The 21,753-nt window shown below is 51.7% G+C and overlaps 1 protein-coding gene across 1 annotated transcript in view; it reads left to right on the top strand.

The window, feature by feature from the left end:
* Window positions 1-15,057: 15,057 nt before the first annotated feature.
* Window positions 15,058-21,753, top strand: part of AK4 (adenylate kinase 4) — a 12,183-nt gene continuing 5,487 nt past the window's right edge. Inside the window, exons 1-2 of the mRNA XM_075615459.1 lie at window positions 15,058-15,277; window positions 16,150-16,379. Of these exons, the coding sequence (XP_075471574.1) occupies window positions 16,191-16,379 (189 nt within the window). The 5' untranslated portion in view covers window positions 15,058-15,277; window positions 16,150-16,190. The remainder of the gene's footprint in view (window positions 15,278-16,149; window positions 16,380-21,753) is intronic.

Here is a 21,753-nt window from a genome sequence, read left to right as displayed (position 1 = left end):
AGAGCAGTGCTGTCTGTGTGAGGAGGGGGGCGGCAGGGAGAGAGCAGTGCTGTCTGTGTGAGGAGGGGGCGGCAGGGAGAGAGCAGTGCTGTCTGTGTGAGGAGGGGGCGGCAGGGAGAGAGCAGTGCTGTCTGTGTGAGGAGGGGGCGGCAGGGAGAGAGCAGTGCTGTCTGTGTGAGGAGGGGGCGGCAGGGAGAGAGCAGTGCTGTCTGTGTGAGGAGGGGGGCGGCAGGGAGAGAGCAGTGCTGTCTGTGTGAGGAGGGGGCGGCAGGGAGAGAGCAGTGCTGTCTGTGTGAGGAGGGGGCGGCAGGGAGAGAGCAGTGCTGTCTGTGTGAGGAGGGGGCGGCAGGGAGAGAGCAGTGCTGTCTGTGTGAGGAGGGGGCGGCAGGGAGAGAGCAGTGCTGTGTGTGTGAGGAGGGGGCGGCAGGGAGAGAGCAGTGCTGTCTGTGTGAGGAGGGGGCGGCAGGGAGAGAGCAGTGCTGTCTGTGTGAGGAGGGGGCGGCAGGGAGAGAGCAGAGCTGTCTGTGTGAGGAGGGGGCGGCAGGGAGAGAGCAGAGCTGTCTGTGTGAGGAGGGGGCGGCAGGGAGAGAGCAGTGCTGTCTGTGTGAGGAGGGGGGCGGCAGGGAGAGAGCAGTGCTGTCTGTGTGAGGAGGGGGCGGCAGGGAGAGAGCAGTGCTGTTTGTGTGAGGAGGGGGCGGCAGGGAGAGAGCAGTGCTGTTTGTGTGAGGAGGAGGCGGCAGGGAGAGAGCAGTGCTGTCTGTGTGAGGAGGGGGGCGGCAGGGAGAGAGCAGAGCTGTCTGTGTGAGGAGGGGGCGGCAGGGAGAGAGCAGTGCTGTCTGTGTGAGGAGGGGGCGGCAGGGAGAGAGCAGTGCTGTCTGTGTGAGGAGGGGGGCGGCAGGGAGAGAGCAGTGCTGTCTGTGTGAGGAGGGGGGCGGCAGGGAGAGAGCAGTGCTGTCTGTGTGAGGAGGGGGCGGCAGGGAGAGAGCAGTGCTGTCTGTGTGAGGAGGGGGCGGCAGGGAGAGAGCAGTGCTGTGTGTGTGAGGAGGGGGCGGCAGGGAGAGAGCAGTGCTGTCTGTGTGAGGAGGGGGCGGCAGGGAGAGAGCAGTGCTGTCTGTGTGAGGAGGGGGCGGCAGGGAGAGAGCAGTGCTGTCTGTGTGAGGAGGGGGCGGCAGGGAGAGAGCAGTGCTGTCTGTGAGGAGGGGGCGGCAGGGAGAGAGCAGTGCTGTCTGTGTGAGGAGGGGGCGGCAGGGAGAGAGCAGTGCTGTCTGTGTGAGGAGGGGGGCGGCAGGGAGAGAGCAGTGCTGTTTGTGTGAGGAGGGGGCGGCAGGGAGAGAGCAGTGCTGTCTGTGTGAGGAGGGGGGCGGCAGGGAGAGAGCAGTGCTGTCTGTGTGAGGAGGGGGCGGCAGGGAGAGAGCAGTGCTGTCTGTGTGAGGAGGGGGCGGCAGGGAGAGAGCAGTGCTGTGTGTGTGAGGAGGGGGCGGCAGGGAGAGAGCAGTGCTGTCTGTGTGAGGAGGGGGCGGCAGGGAGAGAGCAGTGCTGTCTGTGTGAGGAGGGGGCGGCAGGGAGAGAGCAGTGCTGTCTGTGTGAGGAGGGGGCGGCAGGGAGAGAGCAGTGCTGTCTGTGTGAGGAGGGGGCGGCAGGGAGAGAGCAGTGCTGTCTGTGTGAGGAGGGGGCGGCAGGGAGAGAGCAGTGCTGTCTGTGTGAGGAGGGGGCGGCAGGGAGAGAGCAGTGCTGTCTGTGTGAGGAGGGGGCGGCAGGGAGAGAGCAGTGCTGTCTGTGTGAGGAGGGGGCGGCAGGGAGAGAGCAGTGCTGTCTGTGTGAGGAGGGGGGCGGCAGGGAGAGAGCAGTGCTGTGTGTGTGAGGAGGGCGGCGGCAGGGAGAGAGCAGTGCTGTCTGTGTGAGGAGGGGGCGGCAGGGAGAGAGCAGTGCTGTCTGTGAGGAGGGGGCGGCAGGGAGAGAGCAGTGCTGTCTGTGAGGAGGGGGCGGCAGGGAGAGAGCAGTGCTGTCTGTGTGAGGAGGGGGCGGCAGGGAGAGAGCAGTGCTGTCTGTGAGGAGGGGGCGGCAGGGAGAGAGCAGTGTTTGTGTGAGGAGGGGGCGGCAGGGAGAGAGCAGTGCTGTCTGTGTGAGGAGGGGGCGGCAGGGAGAGAGCAGTGCTGTCTGTGTGAGGAGGGGGCGGCAGGGAGAGAGCAGTGCTGTCTGTGTGAGGAGTGTCTATAGATCTGTACCTCTCTCCTGGGACTCTATTTGCTGCCTCCACGGACCCAGCAGCAGTGTAACCTCTGTGTTTTGTGTGTGGTGTCGGGGCATGTTGTGTATGTGTGTGTCTGGGGGGGGGGGGGGGCATGTTGTGTGTGTCTGGGGGGGCATGTTGTGTGTGTCTGGGGGGGGCATGTTGTGTGTGTCTGGGGGGGGCATGTTGTGTGTGTCTGGGGGGGGGCATGTTGTGTGTGTCTGGGGGGGGGGCATGTTGTGTGTGTCTGGGGGGGGCATGTTGTGTGTCTGGGGGGGCGTTTTGTGTGTTGCACGGGGGGGGCGTGTTGTGTGTTGCACGGGGGGAGCGTGTTGTGTGTTGCACGGGGGGGAGCGTGTTGTGTGTTGCACGGGGGGAGCGTGTTGTGTGTTGCACGGGGGGAGCGTGTTGTGTGTTGCACGGGGGGCGTGTTGTGTGTTGCACGGGGGGGCGCGTGTTGTGTGTTGCACGGGGGGCGCGTGTTGTTTGTTGCACGGGGGGGGCGTGTTGTGTGTTGTACGCGGGGGCGTGTTGTGTGTTGCACGGGCGGGGGCGTGTGTGTGTGCTGCACGGGCGGGGGCGTGTGTGTGTGCTGCACGGGCGGGGGCGTGTGTGTGTGCTGCACGGGGGGCGTGTGTGTGTGCTGCACGGGGGGGCGTGTTGTGTGTTGCACGAGGGGGGGCGTGTTGTGTGTTGCACGAGGGGGGGCGTGTTGTGTGTTGCACGGGGGGGGGCGTGTTGTGTGTTGCACGGGGGGGCGTGTTTTGTGTTGCACGGGGGGGCGTTTTGTGTGTAGCACGGGGGGCGTGTTTTGTGTTGCACGGGGGGGCGTGTTGTGTGTTGCATGGGGGCGTGTTGTGTGTTGCACGGGGGGGCGTGTTGTGTGTTGCACGGGGGGCGTGTTGTGTGTTGCAGGGGGGGGCGTGTTGTGTGTTGCACGGGGGGCGTGTTGTGTGTTGCAGGGGGGGGCGTGTTGTGTGTTGCACGGGGGGCGTGTTGTGTGTTGCAGGGGGGGGCGTGTTGTGTGTTGCAGGGGGGGGCGTGTTGTGTGTTGCAGGGGGGGGCGTGTTGTGTGCTGCACAGGGGGAGCCATGTGCGTGTGCTGCACGGGTGGGCATGTTGCATGTTGTTTGTGTGCTTCATGGGGGGGGCATGTGTGTGTGTGTGCTGCACGGGGGGGCATGTGTGTACTGCACGGGGGGCATGTTGTGTGTGCTGCACGGGGGGGCATGTTGTGTGTGCTGCACGGGTGGCATGTTGTGTGTGCTGCTCGGGGGGGCATGTTGTGTGTGCTGCACGGGGGGGCATGTTGTGTGTGCTGCACGGGGGGGCATGTTGTGTGTGCTGCACGGGGGGCATGTTGTGTGTGCTGCACGGGGGGCATGTTGTGTGTGCTGCACGGGGGGCATGTGTGTGCTGCACGGGGGGGCATGTTGTGTGTGCTTCACGGGGGACATGTGTGTGTGTTGCACGGGGGGCGTGTTGTGTGTTGCACGGGGGGCGTGTTGTGTGTTGCAGGGGGGGGCGTGTTGTGTGTTGCACGGGGGGCGTGTTGTGTGTTGCAGGGGGGGGCGTGTTGTGTGTTGCAGGGGGGGGCGTGTTGTGTGCTGCACAGGGGGAGCCATGTGCGTGTGCTGCACGGGTGGGCATGTTGCATGTTGTTTGTGTGCTTCATGGGGGGGGCATGTGTGTGTGTGCTGCACGGGGGGGCATGTGTGTACTGCACGGGGGGGATGTTGTGTGTGCTGCACGGGGGGGCATGTTGTGTGTGCTGCACGGGTGGCATGTTGTGTGTGCTGCTCGGGGGGGCATGTTGTGTGTGCTGCACGGGGGGGCATGTTGTGTGTGCTGCACGGGGGGGCATGTTGTGTGTGCTGCACGGGGGGCATGTTGTGTGTGCTGCACGGGGGGCATGTGTGTGCTGCACGGGGGGGCATGTTGTGTGTGCTTCACGGGGGACATGTGTGTGTGCTGCACGGGGGGCGTGTGTGTGTGCTATTGTGGAGAGGGCGGTATTACGTGTATTGGGGAGAGGGCGGTATTACGTGTATTGGGGAGAGGGCGGTATTACGTGTATTGGGGAGAGGGCGGTATTACGTGTATTGGGGAGAGGGCGGTATTACGTGTATTGGGGAGAGGGCGGTATTACGTGTATTGGGGAGAGGGCGGTATTACGTGTATTGGGGAGAGGGCGGTATTACGTGTATTTTGGAGAGGGCGGTATTACGTGTATTGGGGAGAGGGTGGTATTACGTGTATTGGGGAGAGGGCGGTATTACGTGTATTGGGGAGAGGGCGGTATTACGTGTATTGGGGAGAGGGCGGTATTATGTGTATTGGGGAGAGGGCGGTATTACGTGTATTGGGGAGAGGGCGGTATTACATGTATTGTGGAGAGGGCGGTATTACGTGTATTGGGGAGAGGGCGATATTACGTGTATTGGGGAGAGGGCGGTATTACGTGTATTGGGGAGAGGGCGGTATTACGTGTATTGGGGAGAGGGCGATATTACGTGTATTGGGGAGAGGGCGGTATTACGTGTATTGGGGAGAGGGCGGTATTACGTGTATTGGGGAGAGGGCGGTATTACGTGTATTGGGGAGAGGGCGGTATTACGTGTATTGGGGAGAGGGCGGTATTACGTGTATTGGGGAGAGGGCGGTATTACGTGTATTGGGGAGAGGGCGGTATTACGTGTATTTTGGAGAGGGCGGTATTACGTGTATTGGGGAGAGGGCGGTATTACGTGTATTGGGGAGAGGGCGGTATTACGTGTATTGGGGAGAGGGCGGTATTACGTGTATTGGGGAGAGGGCGGTATTACGTGTATTGGGGAGAGGGCGGTATTACGTGTATTGGGGAGAGGGCGGTATTACGTGTATTGGGGAGAGGGCGGTATTACGTGTATTGGGGAGAGGGCGGTATTACGTGTATTGGGGAGAGTGCGGTATTACGTGTATTGGGGAGAGGGCGGTATTACGTGTATTGGGGAGAGTGCGGTATTACGTGTATTGGGGAGAGGGCGGTATTACGTGTATTGGGGAGAGGGCGGTATTACGTGTATTGGGGAGAGGGCGGTATTACGTGTATTGGGGAGAGGGCGGTATTACGTGTATTGGGGAGAGGGCGGTATTACGTGTATTGGGGAGAGGGCGGTATTACGTGTATTGGGGAGAGGGCGGTATTACGTGTATTGGGGAGAGGGCGGTATTACGTGTATTGGGGAGAGGGCGGTATTACGTGTATTGGGGAGAGGGCGGTATTACGTGTATTGGGGAGAGGGCGGTATTACGTGTATTGGGGAGAGGGCGGTATTACGTGTATTGGGGAGAGGGCGGTATTACGTGTATTGGGGAGAGGGCGGTATTACGTGTATTGGGGAGAGGGCGGTATTACGTGTATTGGGGAGAGGGCGGTATTACGTGTATTGGGGAGAGGGCGGTATTACGTGTATTGGGGAGAGGGCGGTATTACGTGTATTGGGGAGAGGGCGGTATTACGTGTATTGGGGAGAGGGCGGTATTACGTGTATTGGGGAGAGGGCGGTATTACGTGTATTGTGGAGAGGGCGGTATTACGTGTATTGGGGAGAGGGCGGTATTACGTGTATTGGGGAGAGGGCGGTATTACGTGTATTGGGGAGAGGGCGGTATTACGTGTATTGGGGAGAGGGCGGTATTACGTGTATTGGGGAGAGGGCGGTATTACGTGTATTGGGGAGAGGGCGGTATTACGTGTATTGGGGAGAGGGCGGTATTACGTGTATTGGGGAGAGGGCGGTATTACGTGTATTGGGGAGAGGGCGGTATTACGTGTATTGGGGAGAGGGCGGTATTACGTGTATTGGGGAGAGGGCGGTATTACGTGTATTGGGGAGAGGGCGGTATTACGTGTATTGGGGAGAGGGCGGGATTACGTGTATTGGGGAGAGGGCGGTATTACGTGTATTGTGGAGAGGGCGGTATTACGTGTATTGAGGAGAGGGCGGTATTACGTGTATTGGGGAGAGGGCGGTATTACGTGTATTGGGGAGAGGGCGGTATTACGTGTATTGGGGAGAGGGCGGTATTACGTGTATTGGGGAGAGGGCGGTATTACGTGTATTGGGGAGAGGGCGGTATTACGTGTATTGGGGAGAGTGCGGTATTACGTGTATTGGGGAGAGGGCGGTATTACGTGTATTGGGGAGAGTGCGGTATTACGTGTATTGGGGAGAGGGCGGTATTACGTGTATTGGGGAGAGTGCGGTATTACGTGTATTGGGGAGAGGGCGGTATTACGTGTATTGGGGAGAGGGCGGTATTACGTGTATTGGGGAGAGGGCGGTATTACGTGTATTGGGGAGAGGGCGGTATTACGTGTATTGTGGAGAGGGCGGTATTACGTGTATTGTGGAGAGGGCGGTATTACGTGTATTGGGGAGAGGGCGGTATTACGTGTATTGGGGAGAGGGCGGTATTACGTGTATTGGGGAGAGGGCGGTATTACGTGTATTGGGGAGAGGGCGGTATTACGTGTATTGGGGAGAGGGCGGTATTACGTGTATTGTGGAGAGGGCGGTATTACGTGTATTGGGGAGAGGGCGGTATTACGTGTATTGGGGAGAGGGCGGTATTGGGGAGAGGGCGATATTACGTGTATTGGGGAGAGGGCGGTATTACGTGTATTGGGGAGAGGGCGGTATTGGGGAGAGGGCGGTATTGGGGAGAGGGCGGTATTGGGGAGAGGGCGGTATTGGGGAGAGGGCGGTATTACGTGTATTGGGGAGAGGGCGGTATTACGTGTATTGGGGAGAGGGCGGTATTACGTGTATTGGGGAGAGGGCGGTATTACGTGTATTGGGGAGAGGGCGGTATTACGTGTATTGGGGAGAGGGCGGTATTGGGGAGAGGGCGGTATTGGGGAGAGGGCGGTATTGGGGAGAGGGCGGTATTACGTGTATTGGGGAGAGGGCGGTATTACGTGTATTGGGGAGAGGGCGGTATTACGTGTATTGGGGAGAGGGCGGTATTACGTGTATTGGGGAGAGGGCGGTATTACGTGTATTGGGGAGAGGGCGGTATTACGTGTATTGGGGAGAGGGCGGTATTGGGGAGAGGGCGATATTACGTGTATTGGGGAGAGGGCGGTATTACGTGTATTGGGGAGAGGGCGGTATTGGGGAGAGGGCGGTATTACGTGTATTGGGGAGAGGGCGGTATTGGGGAGAGGGCGGCATTACGTGTATTGGGGAGAGGGCGGTATTACGTGTATTGGGGAGAGGGCGGTATTACGTGTATTGGGGAGAGGGCGGTATTACGTGTATTGGGGAGAGGGCGGTATTACGTGTATTGGGGAGAGGGCGGTATTACGTGTATTGGGGAGAGGGCGGTATTACGTGTATTGGGGAGAGGGCGGTATTACGTGTATTGGGGAGAGGGCGGTATTGGGGAGAGGGCGGCATTACGTGTATTGGGGAGAGGGCGGTATTACGTGTATTGGGGAGAGGGCGGTATTGGGGAGAGGGCGGTATTACGTGTATTGGGGAGAGGGCGGTATTGGGGAGAGGGCGGCATTACGTGTATTGGGGAGAGGGCGGTATTACGTGTATTGGGGAGAGGGCGGTATTGGGGAGAGGGCGGTATTACGTGTATTGGGGAGAGGGCGGTATTGGGGAGAGGGCGGCATTACGTGTATTGGGGAGAGGGCGGTATTACGTGTATTGGGGAGAGGGCGGTATTACGTGTATTGGGGAGAGGGCGGTATTACGTGTATTGGGGAGAGGGCGGTATTGGGGAGAGGGCGGTATTACGTGTATTGGGGAGAGGGCGGTATTACGTGTATTGGGGAGAGTGCGGTATTACGTGTATTGGGGAGAGGGCGGTATTACGTGTATTGGGGAGAGGGCGGTATTGGGGAGAGGGCGGTATTACGTGTATTGGGGAGAGGGCGGTATTACGTGTATTGGGGAGAGGGCGGTATTACGTGTATTGGGGAGAGGGCGGTATTATGTGTATTGGGGAGAGGGCGGTATTACGTGTATTGGGGAGAGGGCGGTATTACGTGTATTGTGGAGAGGGCGGTATTACGTGTATTGGGGAGAGGGCGGTATTACGTGTATTGGGGAGAGGGCGGTATTACGTGTATTGGGGAGAGGGCGGTATTACGTGTATTGGGGAGAGGGCGGTATTACGTGTATTGTGGAGAGGGCGATATTACGTGTATTGGGGAGAGGGCGGTATTACGTGTATTGGGGAGAGGGCGGTATTACGTGTATTGGGGAGAGGGCGGTATTACGTGTATTGGGGAGAGGGCGGTATTACGTGTATTGGGGAGAGGGCGGTATTACGTGTATTGTGGAGAGGGCGATATTACGTGTATTGGGGAGAGGGCGGTATTACGTGTATTGGGGAGAGGGCGGTATTACGTGTATTGGGGAGAGGGCGGTATTACGTGTATTGGGGAGAGGGCGGTATTACGTGTATTGGGGAGAGGGCGGTATTACGTGTATTGGGGAGAGGGCGGTATTACGTGTATTGGGGAGAGGGCGGTATTACGTGTATTGGGGAGAGGGCGGTATTACGTGTATTGGGGAGAGGGCGGTATTACGTGTATTGGGGAGAGGGCGGTATTACGTGTATTGGGGAGAGGGCGGTATTACGTGTATTGGGGAGAGGGCGGTATTACGTGTATTGGGGAGAGGGCGGTATTACGTGTATTGGGGAGAGGGCGGTATTACGTGTATTGGGGAGAGGGCGGTATTACGTGTATTGGGGAGAGGGCGGTATTACGTGTATTGGGGAGAGTGCGGTATTACGTGTATTGGGGAGAGGGCGGTATTACGTGTATTGGGGAGAGTGCGGTATTACGTGTATTGGGGAGAGGGCGGTATTACGTGTACTGGGGAGAGGGCGGTATTACGTGTATTGGGGAGAGTGCGGTATTACGTGTATTGGGGAGAGGGCGGTATTACGTGTATTGGGGAGAGGGCGGTATTACGTGTATTGGGGAGAGGGCGGTATTACGTGTATTGGGGAGAGGGCGGTATTACGTGTATTGGGGAGAGTGCGGTATTACGTGTATTGGGGAGAGGGCGGTATTACGTGTATTGGGGAGAGGGCGGTATTACGTGTATTGGGGAGAGGGCGGTATTACGTGTATTGGGGAGAGGGCGATATTACGTGTATTGGGGAGAGGGCGGTATTACGTGTACTGGGGAGAGGGCGGTATTACGTGTATTGGGGAGAGGGCGGTATTACGTGTATTGGGGAGAGGGCGGTATTACGTGTATTGGGGAGAGGGCGGTATTACGTGTATTGGGGAGAGGGCGGTATTACGTGTATTGGGGAGAGGGCGGTATTACGTGTATTGGGGAGAGGGCGGTATTACGTGTATTGGGGAGAGTGCGGTATTACGTGTATTGGGGAGAGGGCGGTATTACGTGTATTGGGGAGAGGGCGGTATTACGTGTATTGGGGAGTGGGCGGTATTACGTGTATTGTGGAGAGGGCGGTATTACGTGTATTGGGGAGAGTGCGGTATTACGTGTATTGGGGAGAGGGCGGTATTACGTGTATTGGGGAGAGGGCGGTATTACGTGTATTGTGGAGAGGGCGGTATTACGTGTATTGAGGAGAGGGCGGTATTACGTGTATTGGGGAGAGGGCGGTATTACGTGTATTGGGGAGAGGGCGGTATTACGTGTATTGGGGAGAGGGCGGTATTACGTGTATTGGGGAGAGGGCGGTATTACGTGTATTGGGGAGAGGGCGGTATTACGTGTATTGGGGAGAGGGCGGTATTACGTGTATTGGGGAGAGGGCGGTATTACGTGTATTGGGGAGAGGGCGGTATTACGTGTATTGGGGAGTGGGCGGTATTACGTGTATTGGGGAGAGGGCGGTATTACGTGTATTGGGGAGAGGGCGGTATTACGTGTATTGGGGAGAGGGCGGTATTACGTGTATTGGGGAGAGAGCGGTATTACGTGTATTGGGGAGAGGGCGGTATTACGTGTATTGGGGAGAGGGCGGTATTACGTGTATTGGGGAGAGGGCGGTATTACGTGTATTGGGGAGAGGGCGGTATTACGTGTATTGGGGAGAGGGCGGTATTACGTGTATTGGGGAGAGGGCGGTATTACGTGTATTGGGGAGAGGGCGGTATTACGTGTATTGGGGAGAGGGCGGTATTACGTGTATTGGGGAGAGGGCGGTATTACGTGTATTGGGGAGAGTGCGGTATTACGTGTATTGGGGAGAGGGCGGTATTACGTGTATTGGGGAGAGGGCGGTATTACGTGTATTGGGGAGAGGGCGGTATTACGTGTATTGGGGAGTGGGCGGTATTACGTGTATTGTGGAGAGGGCGGTATTACGTGTATTGTGGAGAGGGCGGTATTACGTGTATTGGGGAGAGGGCGGTATTACGTGTATTGGGGAGAGGGCGGTATTACGTGTATTGGGGAGAGGGGGCGGTATTACGTGTATTGGGGAGAGGGCGGTATTACGTGTATTGAGGAGAGGGCGGTATTACGTGTATTGAGGAGAGGGCGGTATTACGTGTATTGAGGAGAGGGCGGTATTACGTGTATTGGGGAGAGGGCGGTATTACGTGTATTGGGGAGAGGGCGGTATTACGTGTATTGGGGAGAGGGCGGTATTACGTGTATTGGGGAGAGGGCGGTATTACGTGTATTGGGGAGAGGGCGGTATTACGTGTATTGGGGAGAGGGCGGTATTACGTGTATTGGGGAGTGGGCGGTATTACGTGTATTGGGGAGAGGGCGGTATTACGTGTATTGGGGAGAGGGCGGTATTACGTGTATTGGGGAGAGGGCGGTATTACGTGTATTGGGGAGAGGGCGGTATTACGTGTATTGGGGAGAGGGCGGTATTACGTGTATTGGGGAGAGGGCGGTATTACGTGTATTGGGGAGAGGGCGGTATTACGTGTATTGGGGAGAGGGCGGTATTATGTGTATTGGGGAGAGTGCGGTATTACGTGTATTGGGGAGAGTGCGGTATTACGTGTATTGGGGAGAGTGCGGTATTACGTGTATTGGGGAGAGGGCGGTATTACGTGTATTGGGGAGAGGGCGGTATTACGTGTATTGGGGAGAGTGCGGTATTACGTGTATTGGGGAGAGGGCGGTATTATGTCTATTGAGGAGAGGGTGAGACGAAAAATGTAAGGGCGGCAGAAAGGTATGGGCCTAAGGGCAGCAAAATTGTAAATCTGCCGCTGAATACCAGTATACACAAATGTCCAGTATAACCTCTAATTTTTTACTGGTCAGAGTGTCCAAATACATGACAGTCCGGTTCAATACTGGACACCTGGCAACCCTATGCCTACTATTGCGCTACATTAAAGTGCCCCAACAAAACCAAAGCTCATCTACCAACCTAAAAATACAAAAGCTACAATAACTCTTTAGTCCAAACCTTCCTACATCCCCTCCCATAAATAAATACAGTACCCCAAGCGCACACTCTCCCTTTTTGTTTCCCCTTTTAAGACATTTTTAAGACTTAAGCCAAATGAATAAAAGGTAAGAAAAATTGTAATCCCTATGAAAGAGCACTAGTGTGTGAGTCCTGATCACTAGGAAATGGATCCATGCAAAAGCTTGCTTTTATTGTTGCTAAAATCGGCCATGCAAGATGCTTTGTCTTTATGTATTTACTTATTAATGAATAGCTAGACCACACTGTTTCCTACCCTGGGTTTCTCATACTCGTTACACATGAACAACATATTTTCTATATGAAAGCACAGCATAACTAGATCAGGTAGAATATATACACAGGCGCTCCTCAATGTCCGCCGGAATCCGTCCCGCAAACCGCTATCAAATTGCAGACCATCAGATTGTGGATCCAATGGGATAGTTTGTTCCGACATTGAATAATGCGTTTGACGCATAACAGACAGGTGGATAGCAAGGACCACCTGTAATGCAATACACAGAAACATGATAAAAATAGTCTTATCTGGTTAAATACTGATTAGCCGTCAAAGCCGTCCAATCACAAAACTGGAATCCCATTGGTCTTTTTACAGACCTAATGGGAAAAGAAAACCTGATAAAACTAAAATACAAAGAAAACTGGTACAAGTGCGCTGTAAATTAAATAACCGTGCACTGAAATGAGAAGGTGATTGGTCCTCAGCCTCTGGCCAATCAGATTCACCGCAGCTAGTACCAACCTTTCGATTTTATATATTATAAGATGAATTGAATGGATCCAGCGCTGGAGCGCATTTATCATTAACTTTCTCTGTGGCGATGTCATTAGGCTCATTGACCCGGGACCAGTGGCAGATTTCCCATCAGGCCCGGGCCTAGGGCGGCAAAATTTGGGGGGGCGGCACAAATGTTCGCCTCGATATACATTTGCCACGCTCTCGGGCCTATCGTGCCTGATGGGGAGTCACTTACATATGCTGGGCGCCTCCTTGCTGTCTCCTTTCTGCCGCCCTCCGTCTCCTTCCGATTCGCAGCGTCAAATGACGCCGCAGACGTCACCAACATGGTGTCACACGGCGTCACACTGCCATGGCAAGGTGACATTGCGACGTCAAATCACGTCATGACCTCGCGTTACCATGGCAACGAGGCGGTGTGTGACGTCACCTCGGTGACGTCCGCAGCATCATTTGACGGTGGGAATCGGAAGCAGGAGGAAGGCGGCAGAAAGGAGGAGGAGGCCGGCATATGAAAGTGCTTAGGGGCGGCGGATTCTCAGGACACTGGGCACCCGAAAATAAAGATGTGTGGGGAAAAGTTCAGCCAGAACACTCCTGGCTTCCTATCAAATCCCGTGTCACACACTAATTTCTCCTCCTCACTTTCAAAGCTTTACACTCTTCTGCCCCTCCTTACATCTCAGCCCTAATTTCTCGCTATGCACCATTCCGACTTGCGTTCCTCTCAAGGATGTCTTCTCTCTACCCCTTCTGTAACCAAAGCACTCTGTCCTGGAACAGCCTGCTAGCTGTATTTGGATGTCAGCTTTCCTTGCAGTTTCACTCCCAGTGCAGATGGAATGGATACATTATGTTGCCTTTCTCCCTCCAGTCTGTCACACCCCTGGTTGCCCTGGCAACATCTCCAGTCCTCCTAGTTAATGGGCTTTCCCATTCCCCCCTGTCTCTGCTGACAGTTAACATAGTCCCAGCTCACGTCTAGTGTGACCCCTGCCCCTCACTTCCTTTTCCACCCTGGACACAGTGAGTACAGTACCTGTCTGCTACTACCCACGGGAAGACCTTTCTGTCTTACCATAGTCTAACCTCATGCAAGCATATCTGACAGAGAAGCACTCTCTACTCACACTACACCTACAAGTACCCTTTGTTTTCTCCTTCTGCAATAAAGTTAAGAAAGACAATAAGGACTTGTGATGCTTTGGAAGAGGGAAGACATGAGTTAAAGCTAACTGGAGCTATTCATACTTCACACGTGACCCTGGTTCCAGTATACACTCTCCCGCCTTAAGCCTTTCTCACTGACTGCCCCATACCTCTGGAATGCCTTTCCCCTCAATACCCGACTAGCACCCTCTATCCACCTTTAAGACCCACCTTAAAACACACCTGCTTAACAAAGCATATGAGTAGCTCCGTGGCTGATAATTCACACCTCATACATTAACCTTGGCCCCCTGCAGACACACTTACCAGAATGTCCTCCTACTGTCTCTGTACGTTCTTCCTACCTACCAATTAGACTGTAAACTCTTCGGAGCAGGGACTCCTTTTCTTAAATGGTACTTATGTCTGAAGCACTTCTCCCCTTTATGTGTTATTTATATTATTTATATTACTGCTGTGAAGCGCTATGTACATTTATGGCGCTACATAAATAAAGACATACAGGTGCGCCAACAAGACGCTGGGTACGTGCTGGGTACATGCTGCAACATTTCAGTGACATTTCTGCAGAGACTAATTGCCCATCGGATTAACACAGCAGGGGTCCCTGCCTGTCCCATTCAGTTTGAATGGGACTGCCAGGGACCCCCGCTGTTAATCCGATGGGCCATTAGTCTGTCTGCAGAAATGTCACTGAAATGTTTCAGCATGTACCTGGGTCTTGTTGGTGATTGCCCCAGATTTGTTTGAGAATACTTGTCGGCACTACAGTACAGCAGGGCCCCGCTTCTCGGCGCCCCGCTTTTCGGCGATCCGCTGATACGGCGGCACCGAGAAGGGGGCCGCCATCTTTGATTCAGAGTTGCGCATGTCCGGTTGCGCCCGGCGCACATGCGCAGACCGATGTCTGCGCACACATACCGTAGTTTGCGCGCGCAGACCATAGGCCGCGCATGCGCAGAACGGCGAAAACGCCGTTCTGTGCATGCAAAATCACTGAAAATCGCTGGATCCGCTTTCCGGCGATTTTCACTTTCCGGCAGGCCCCTGGAACGGAATCCACCGTATACCCGGGGCCCTGCTGTACATACATAACACATACACTTTAATGCAGACAGTGTGGCCCAGCACATGTTTCAGTTGTTTGGAACACATGACTCAATCCTCCTTTCTAGTCCATTTCACAATCATACAATAACGAATATTACCAGAGTAACACTCACACAGCCAATCCACTTCTTATGTTATTCACACCATCATGATTGCCTTGGTGTGAGTGTTTCAAGCATCCTTTTAAACAAAAAAAACCACAACTGTTTAGCTAAAATGTAAACGCAAAGCTCAACTGAGGGGCTGTATGGTAGTTGTAGTTTCCTCTGTGACACAAGATTTGTCTGACTCCTGGCCGCGGACTACATTTCCCAGAATGCTTTGAGGCTGTCTGTTCCTTAAACCCCCAATCTTGAGCATTCTTTCCTGCTGATGTGTGCGGGAGCTGCCTCTGCTAAGCATCGAATCGCATCGTGTCTGGCAGCTCTGCTCCCCCTCCTCCCCTTAAAGGCGCAGCCCTGGGTTAAGGTTCCCAGTCCGGGAAGGGGGGGCTGCATGTACAGTAACATGTAGTAGTGCAACAATCACTTGATCATTTTAAAACGCCATATTGCAGACAGTGGGAGGACAAGGAGCTGGTGAGTTGGGACTTTGCAAACAATGCTCTGAGATTGCATCTTAATCCTTTATTAGTGCAGCTCAGTAAAAGCAAATTCAATGTTTTGAAAGGTGCTGCCCCATATGATCGGGAGTAACGCAACGTGATATTATTTTTATAATATATGTTGTAACTGACATTATCTTCTTGCAGTCTCATTCTCCCCCCCCCCCTCCATCTGCTATTATTGGCTTTCACCGATGAATTTATAATTTATTATACCACCAGATCCTCTATTTTTCCAGGTGCAAAACAGCCTCTCAAGCACTGAAAGTGTTTTTTAAGTGAAATAAACCAAATCAGGGGGTTGTGCAAAAAGAAAATCGGCCTTTTTTTTTTTTTTTTTTTTCCTGCTACTGAATAAACTAAATCGAATTTTTAAACCACATTAAATATTTAATATTGTAGGGCGCCAAGTCATTGCAGGCACATCCAGCACTAAAGGGGTTCATAGAATGGTATAATATACATGAATTAAATATTATCCAACGCAGAGACGCTTCAGCAATGAAGATGTTACAAACGCTCAACAAAAAATTATATTTTTGTGTGTTGTAGAACTTTTTTTTTTCTTTTTTTTTATTACAGCAATGACAAGTTTTTATAATTAATACTTAAAAAAAAGAGGTACGTGTATAAAACGGTCAATATTGTGGCACGACTCTCGGAATAATCAAACTGTACAAAACATTGCTCTGCGCGTCTTGATGTAAGAACTTGCAAGCCCTGATTATAAATTGCTTACATTCTTTAGTAGGTAGTCATGAAGAGGTTAATCAAATTAAACATGTATGGGGTGGGACACAGTAAGAGGCTGTAACTGAATATTACTTCTCATTGGCTTCCTTGCAGAGCGCTTCAGGAGCTGGATTTGTTACACCGTATACACCCCGATGGCGTCCAGACTTCTACGAGCTGTCATTCTTGGACCGCCGGGCTCCGGCAAAGGGACACTGTGCCAGAGGATTGCTAAAAATTTTGGGCTTCAGCATCTTTCCAGTGGTGAATTCCTGAGACAAAATATCCGATCCCATACTGGTAAGATCCGTCACCCACCCCAGGCACCATGCCCCATCCGCTTGTAAAAGAGGGTTTGATCTGACATGCCTGAAGAATAGGCATTAACATAGGCATAACCAGTATTATGTCTACCCGACCGTTTGTTGCTTTTGGATATTGCCAAGCTTTCAAGACTCATCTGTCACCGTGTACTGAATACAACAGGTCTGATACATACTTCTGCTTTGCTTTATGAATATATTTGGAAGTTGCTTTTCAGTGTATTGCAGACTCTGGGGTGCGAGACTGATGTGTTTACATGCTACGCCTTACACAAGCTTAGTTTTTGAAGCATTGGTCACCAGGACCTATTTTTTTTTATAATGCATTCCTTGTCTTTTGTGGCTGCTGGATTTTGTTTAATTTATAATGGGATCTTGGTTTTTCTAACTCAGGGGGTTGGCCAACTCCAGTCCTCAAGGGCAACCAACAGGTCAGGTTTTCGGGCTATCCCTGCTTCAGCACAGGTGGCTTAGTCTGGCTGACTTCCTGTGCTAAAGCAGGGATATCCTGGAAACCTGAACTGTTGGTCGCCCTTGAGGACTGGAGTTGGCCACCCCTGCTCTCCCCGTTTTTGTTTTCGATTTCAGAAAGGGGACTAAAATAAGACTAGGTCAGGCTGACCAGATAAATTGCATACCACTGCCAGCCCTACTTGTAGCTTTCTGAGCATCTGTCCTCTGTTCACCGTGATCTATCCGAGATAAGTGGCGAGCTGCGATTTGCTGATCTGTGCACTACGCGTAAAACCCCAGAGAAACGTGCAGCCAACAAGTGGTTGGTTTTTCAAATTGTGGCAAATAGTTTTATTTGTGGAGAGTTCTTGCCTTAAGGAACAGAGTCGGCCACTGTATTTGCAAACAGCTAGACCTTGTGTTGGAACCTGCAGGCAGATCACCAGCAGTAAAAATAACATACATAACACAAGGGAGGAGAAGCTGAACGATATTCTGAATTAACCTGTTGGCTGCCACAGGGGCGAGCAACTCCTTGAAAGCAAATAGCAAACTGTATATTAGTATATGATGTGATAAAGACAGTTGAGGGTTTTTTTCCCCCCCACTATAATGGTATGGTTATTATACCAATATATTATTACTCTATCAACAGATTTAAGTGAAGAGGTTATCTGGTCATGAGGGGCAAAAGTGATCTTTATATTGTTGGATAAACCTACTTAACCGTTAATCTGCCACATGAATCTCTAAGCCTCTATGGCAGCAAATGGGTAAAACCAGGGGTTCTCAACTCTTGTACTCAAAGGCCACCAACAGGTCTGGTTCTCGGGATATCCCTGCTTCAGCACAGGTGACTGTCTTCGATTGAGCCACCTGTGCTGAAGCAGGGATATCCTGAGAACCAGACCCGTTGGTGGCCCTTGAGGGCTGGAGTTAAGAACCCTTGGTTTAAACTATAAGCATGGGGGGGAAAAAATAGTAAGAGGATTGAAGTGATTTGAATGAACAGCTTGTTTGTGGCATGGGGTTTAATGCACTGACGCTGTCATTGTTTAACCTTTCTGAAGTCTGTTAACCATATAGCGACTTGCTAATGATCAATCTGTCACCAGCACACGTGTGCAAATACAGAGCAGGTGCGTGATTAGCACCATTCGAGTTGCCCAGTCCTGCAACAGATCGCTTCTCAGTGCCTGGAGACGGGGTGGGTTAGCATACAACTCCACAGATTAAATACAAGAAGCATTCAGCGAGTGGGTTACTGTAGGTCAAGTAGGATTTTTGCATCCTCGTCCAAATACATTCACTATGTTTTTAATCGTTGTTTTTCGATAACAGATACCTTACTCCCTGGGGCTCAGGGAGGGGAGCAGTTTATCTTGGGCTTTTGCCAAACGCACCGTATGAAGAAACATAATGGTGTGGAATATTACTGCATTCATTCAGTGTTTATTGCATCAATGCCGTACCCATCCCCTTTATAGCATAGCTCATTTACAAATATACCTTAATAATAAGGGGAACCACTTAAAAGGAGAACCAGTTAAAAGGAGAAGGGAATGCTTGCCCACGAAAGCGGATGTCGTAAGTGGCATTGTGGGTCGTGTTTAGAGACAGTGGGGGTTATTCATTAAATGGTGCCCATCGGAGCACTGTCTCACGCAAACTCCCATTTACTTTAATTTTTTGAGTTTTCGAAGATACTTGGTATAATTATACAGTTCTGTCTATTTTTCTTTTTGAAGGGGTATTTGTATTGAACGAATATTTGTAATATTAAAATGTACAGTTTTTTTTTCTTTTTGTTTTGTTTCAAACGTGGACTAGGAACCTTCAGCAATCCTTCCAGTATTAGAGGCAGAACAAGCTGGAACACATTTGTGTCATTGGCAGGTGCATGGATCCATCTGTTGTAGCTAATAATGGTACCGCATATTCACTATATGGGCAGATTGCAGTAGATGGGGTGACAAATATGTTCTGTTTCTGAGCTAGCAATTATGTCTTGTAGAGTTGGTGGTACTAGGAAAACTTGCCGCCCTCTTCATCCGCCCCCCAAACCTACCTGGATACGACCGGGAAATTTTTCTTTTTTCCATGGTGTGCCCGGTACATCACTACTAATTAGTGTAAGGGGTTAACGGCCTTCATGGATTAACCGGTTGGATCACTCTGGTATTGCCCCTCCCCATTATGTGATGTCGGATGTCTTGTGACCAGTGATGTCACCATAGGAAAATATATATATTCTCCACCCAGTGTTCTAGAAGCAGGTTTCTGGGAGTTCTGGCAGAGGGCCTCACCGTGAGTCCTGTAAATGTTTGTGTATAGATATGTATTTTTAAGCGTGTCCTGTCCCTGTTTATTGTTTTCAGTTAAGAAACGTGCCCTATATAGTTACCGTCCATAGTAATGGCCCCAAATTGTTCTCGTGTGAAGAGGAGTGCGCATGTGCTTAGCAAGAGTTCTCGGAGTAGTAGCTCCTGAGCATTATCGGGTCGGCCCCACCTGAAGTCCCTTGGTAAACTCATGATCCAATATGCATGGACGAAGTATGAGTATGTAGTAATGGGACACTGATCTCAGAAAGCAGAGTGTATTCTCAGGAGGGGCCCACTTGAAATGGGGCATTGACGCTATGCAGGCGATTGCCAATCTAACCAATAGTAAGGTAAATGAGCATAAGTATCTCCCCAGTGAGAGAGTGAGAGCTACCACGGGGAAGAAGCATAGAGTAACTTTATGAATTGCTACCAGTTAATGTCTAATGTAAAGTGTGTCCTTGTATAGTGAGAATTTTAAATGAATGTTCCTGGCGCCCATCCTTTATTCTAACTGCATATCCACGCCCAGCCTACTCTGACCCAGCACCCTGAACAGGTATGAGGCCATGAATATAGTTGAGCTCAATTGTAAAATCCTTTAGAGTCGGGCGAGGAGGGTCACACTTATTGCTCTCAATTCTTAAGGGATTGTATTCTTCTTTTTTTGGGGGGGTAAATCTCAAACCTAGATTTCACATGAACACAACTCTTCTAATACAAGTGGACATTAGAGCAGCAGCAGCCTGGGCTGATTGCTGTTTTATTTTCATGATTTGAAAATGTCTCCTCTTTCAGGGGATGTTTTTATTTTATTTTAACGGGGGGGCATGTTGTGTGTGTGCTGCACAGGGGGGGCATGTTGTGACACAAGCTGTTTCAATATTAAATGTCTGGGAACTCAAAATGGAGTTCTCGTTAGAGCCCAGTGCAGTCTGATGTTACCATCGTAACCGCCGATGCTAGAGATTTAAAAAATGGCAATGATTTAGAACACAAAAAAAAATATATATATATATCAGGAAATATTCAGGGTGTAAGATACTAGCATTTTATAAGTTTAACTCGTGTGTTTCTGGGGGATTGCTGCTTTGAAACACAATTTAGTTGCAATGATTTAATTGGTAGGTGACCTCCATTGGATCCTGTAGAATTTCTTGGACATGGTATTAGGGCAAAGGGTCACATATTTAAATGTGCAGTGCACATGACCTTCCAAACACCTGCCTGTGTAGTCACTTAAGAGAGACTAGATAGGCCTGGGATCTTGTTTATAAATAACTGCTGTGGATATTAGGCCTGAGACATAGTAGGGTGAGCCTTGCTGAGCCGCGCTGAGCAGATGCACCTGCATCTGTCATCAGCGCGGCTTTAGCAGCCGCTTCCGCATGCGTGCGGAGGCTCAGGTATTTTGGAGAGACAGGCAAATTTAAAATTTGCCGCTCAGGGAAGCGGATGAGCGGTCACGTGACCGCTCACATCCAATGGGAGCGAGGGACTAGCCCTGCCTCCCGCCCCACCTCCGGCCTGCCTCCGCCCCGCCTATGCACCGCCCCCAAAGCGCGCTCACTGCCTCGCCTACCAGGACACAAAAAAAGCTCCAGTTTGAGCAGGCGAGGCAGAGCAGGAGCGCTGATCAGCGCGGCCCGAGGCACCATGCCTGAGGCCTTACCGTTAAAAAAAAAAATAGCTGCAGTATACTGTGCTGCGAAGTATCACTATTTATTTCCAGGCCTTGACAAAAGGAAAGATAGGTCTTCTGATGATATAGCTGGCAAGCATGTTTGTAAAGTTCTCCCACAGCATGTGCTTCCCAAAGGCCCCTTTTTAAACACAACATATCTGCGAAGTTTAAAGCTCACGTGGGCCAATAGGAGGGCGAACCAGATGTCGGGGCTTCCTTTTGGCCCTCAGGGCGTGGGAGCCTTGAAAATACGCAGTTAAATGATCCATGCTAGCCAAGCGGCTATTGGCACCCCCTGCGGAGACCTCCTCTTTCAAACTTATGTTAAAAAAATGTATACAACAAAAAACAGAGAAGCCCACAGCTACATACAATATGACAAAAATACACAAATACCTTGCTGGGTATCTGTGTGTATGTTAAAAAAAACACAAGCTAAAATCGCAAAAAATGCGCAGTATCCAACGTGTGTGTGTTATCTGTACCTGTACCCCGTTAGCCGAGCTTAATAATCAAAAACAAATAGTCTATACGGTTCTGTGGCTAACGAAATACTTTTATTTGTGCGAGCTTTTGAGATACACTGATCTCTTCTTCGCGCGATGTTACAATGGATAAAGCAAGAAAAGTTTTACTTTAATAAAACAGCCTGGAATGTTCTGTGGAGGAAGCCTATCTCCCTCCCCCCCCCCCCCCCCACCACCCTCTGCAGTATGCGATTTATGACTTTTAGGTGTTAAATGGTCCGTATGTATGTGTGTGTGTGTATGTTTGTAAATATAAATTTATAAAGCGCCCTCAGTGTATACAGCGCTTTACAAAAGGTGTGTGTGGGGAGGGGGAGTGTATACCAATGGTGTGTTGAAATGTAAGGGGGTGTTGCATTACTATAAATGTGTGTGGATACTATGGAGTCCCTAATCATATATAGTGA

Source organism: Ascaphus truei, chromosome 10 (assembly GCF_040206685.1).
Source record: "Ascaphus truei isolate aAscTru1 chromosome 10, aAscTru1.hap1, whole genome shotgun sequence".
NCBI lineage: Eukaryota > Metazoa > Chordata > Amphibia > Anura > Ascaphidae > Ascaphus > Ascaphus truei.
This window is presented reverse-complemented; position numbering and strand designations above follow the sequence as displayed.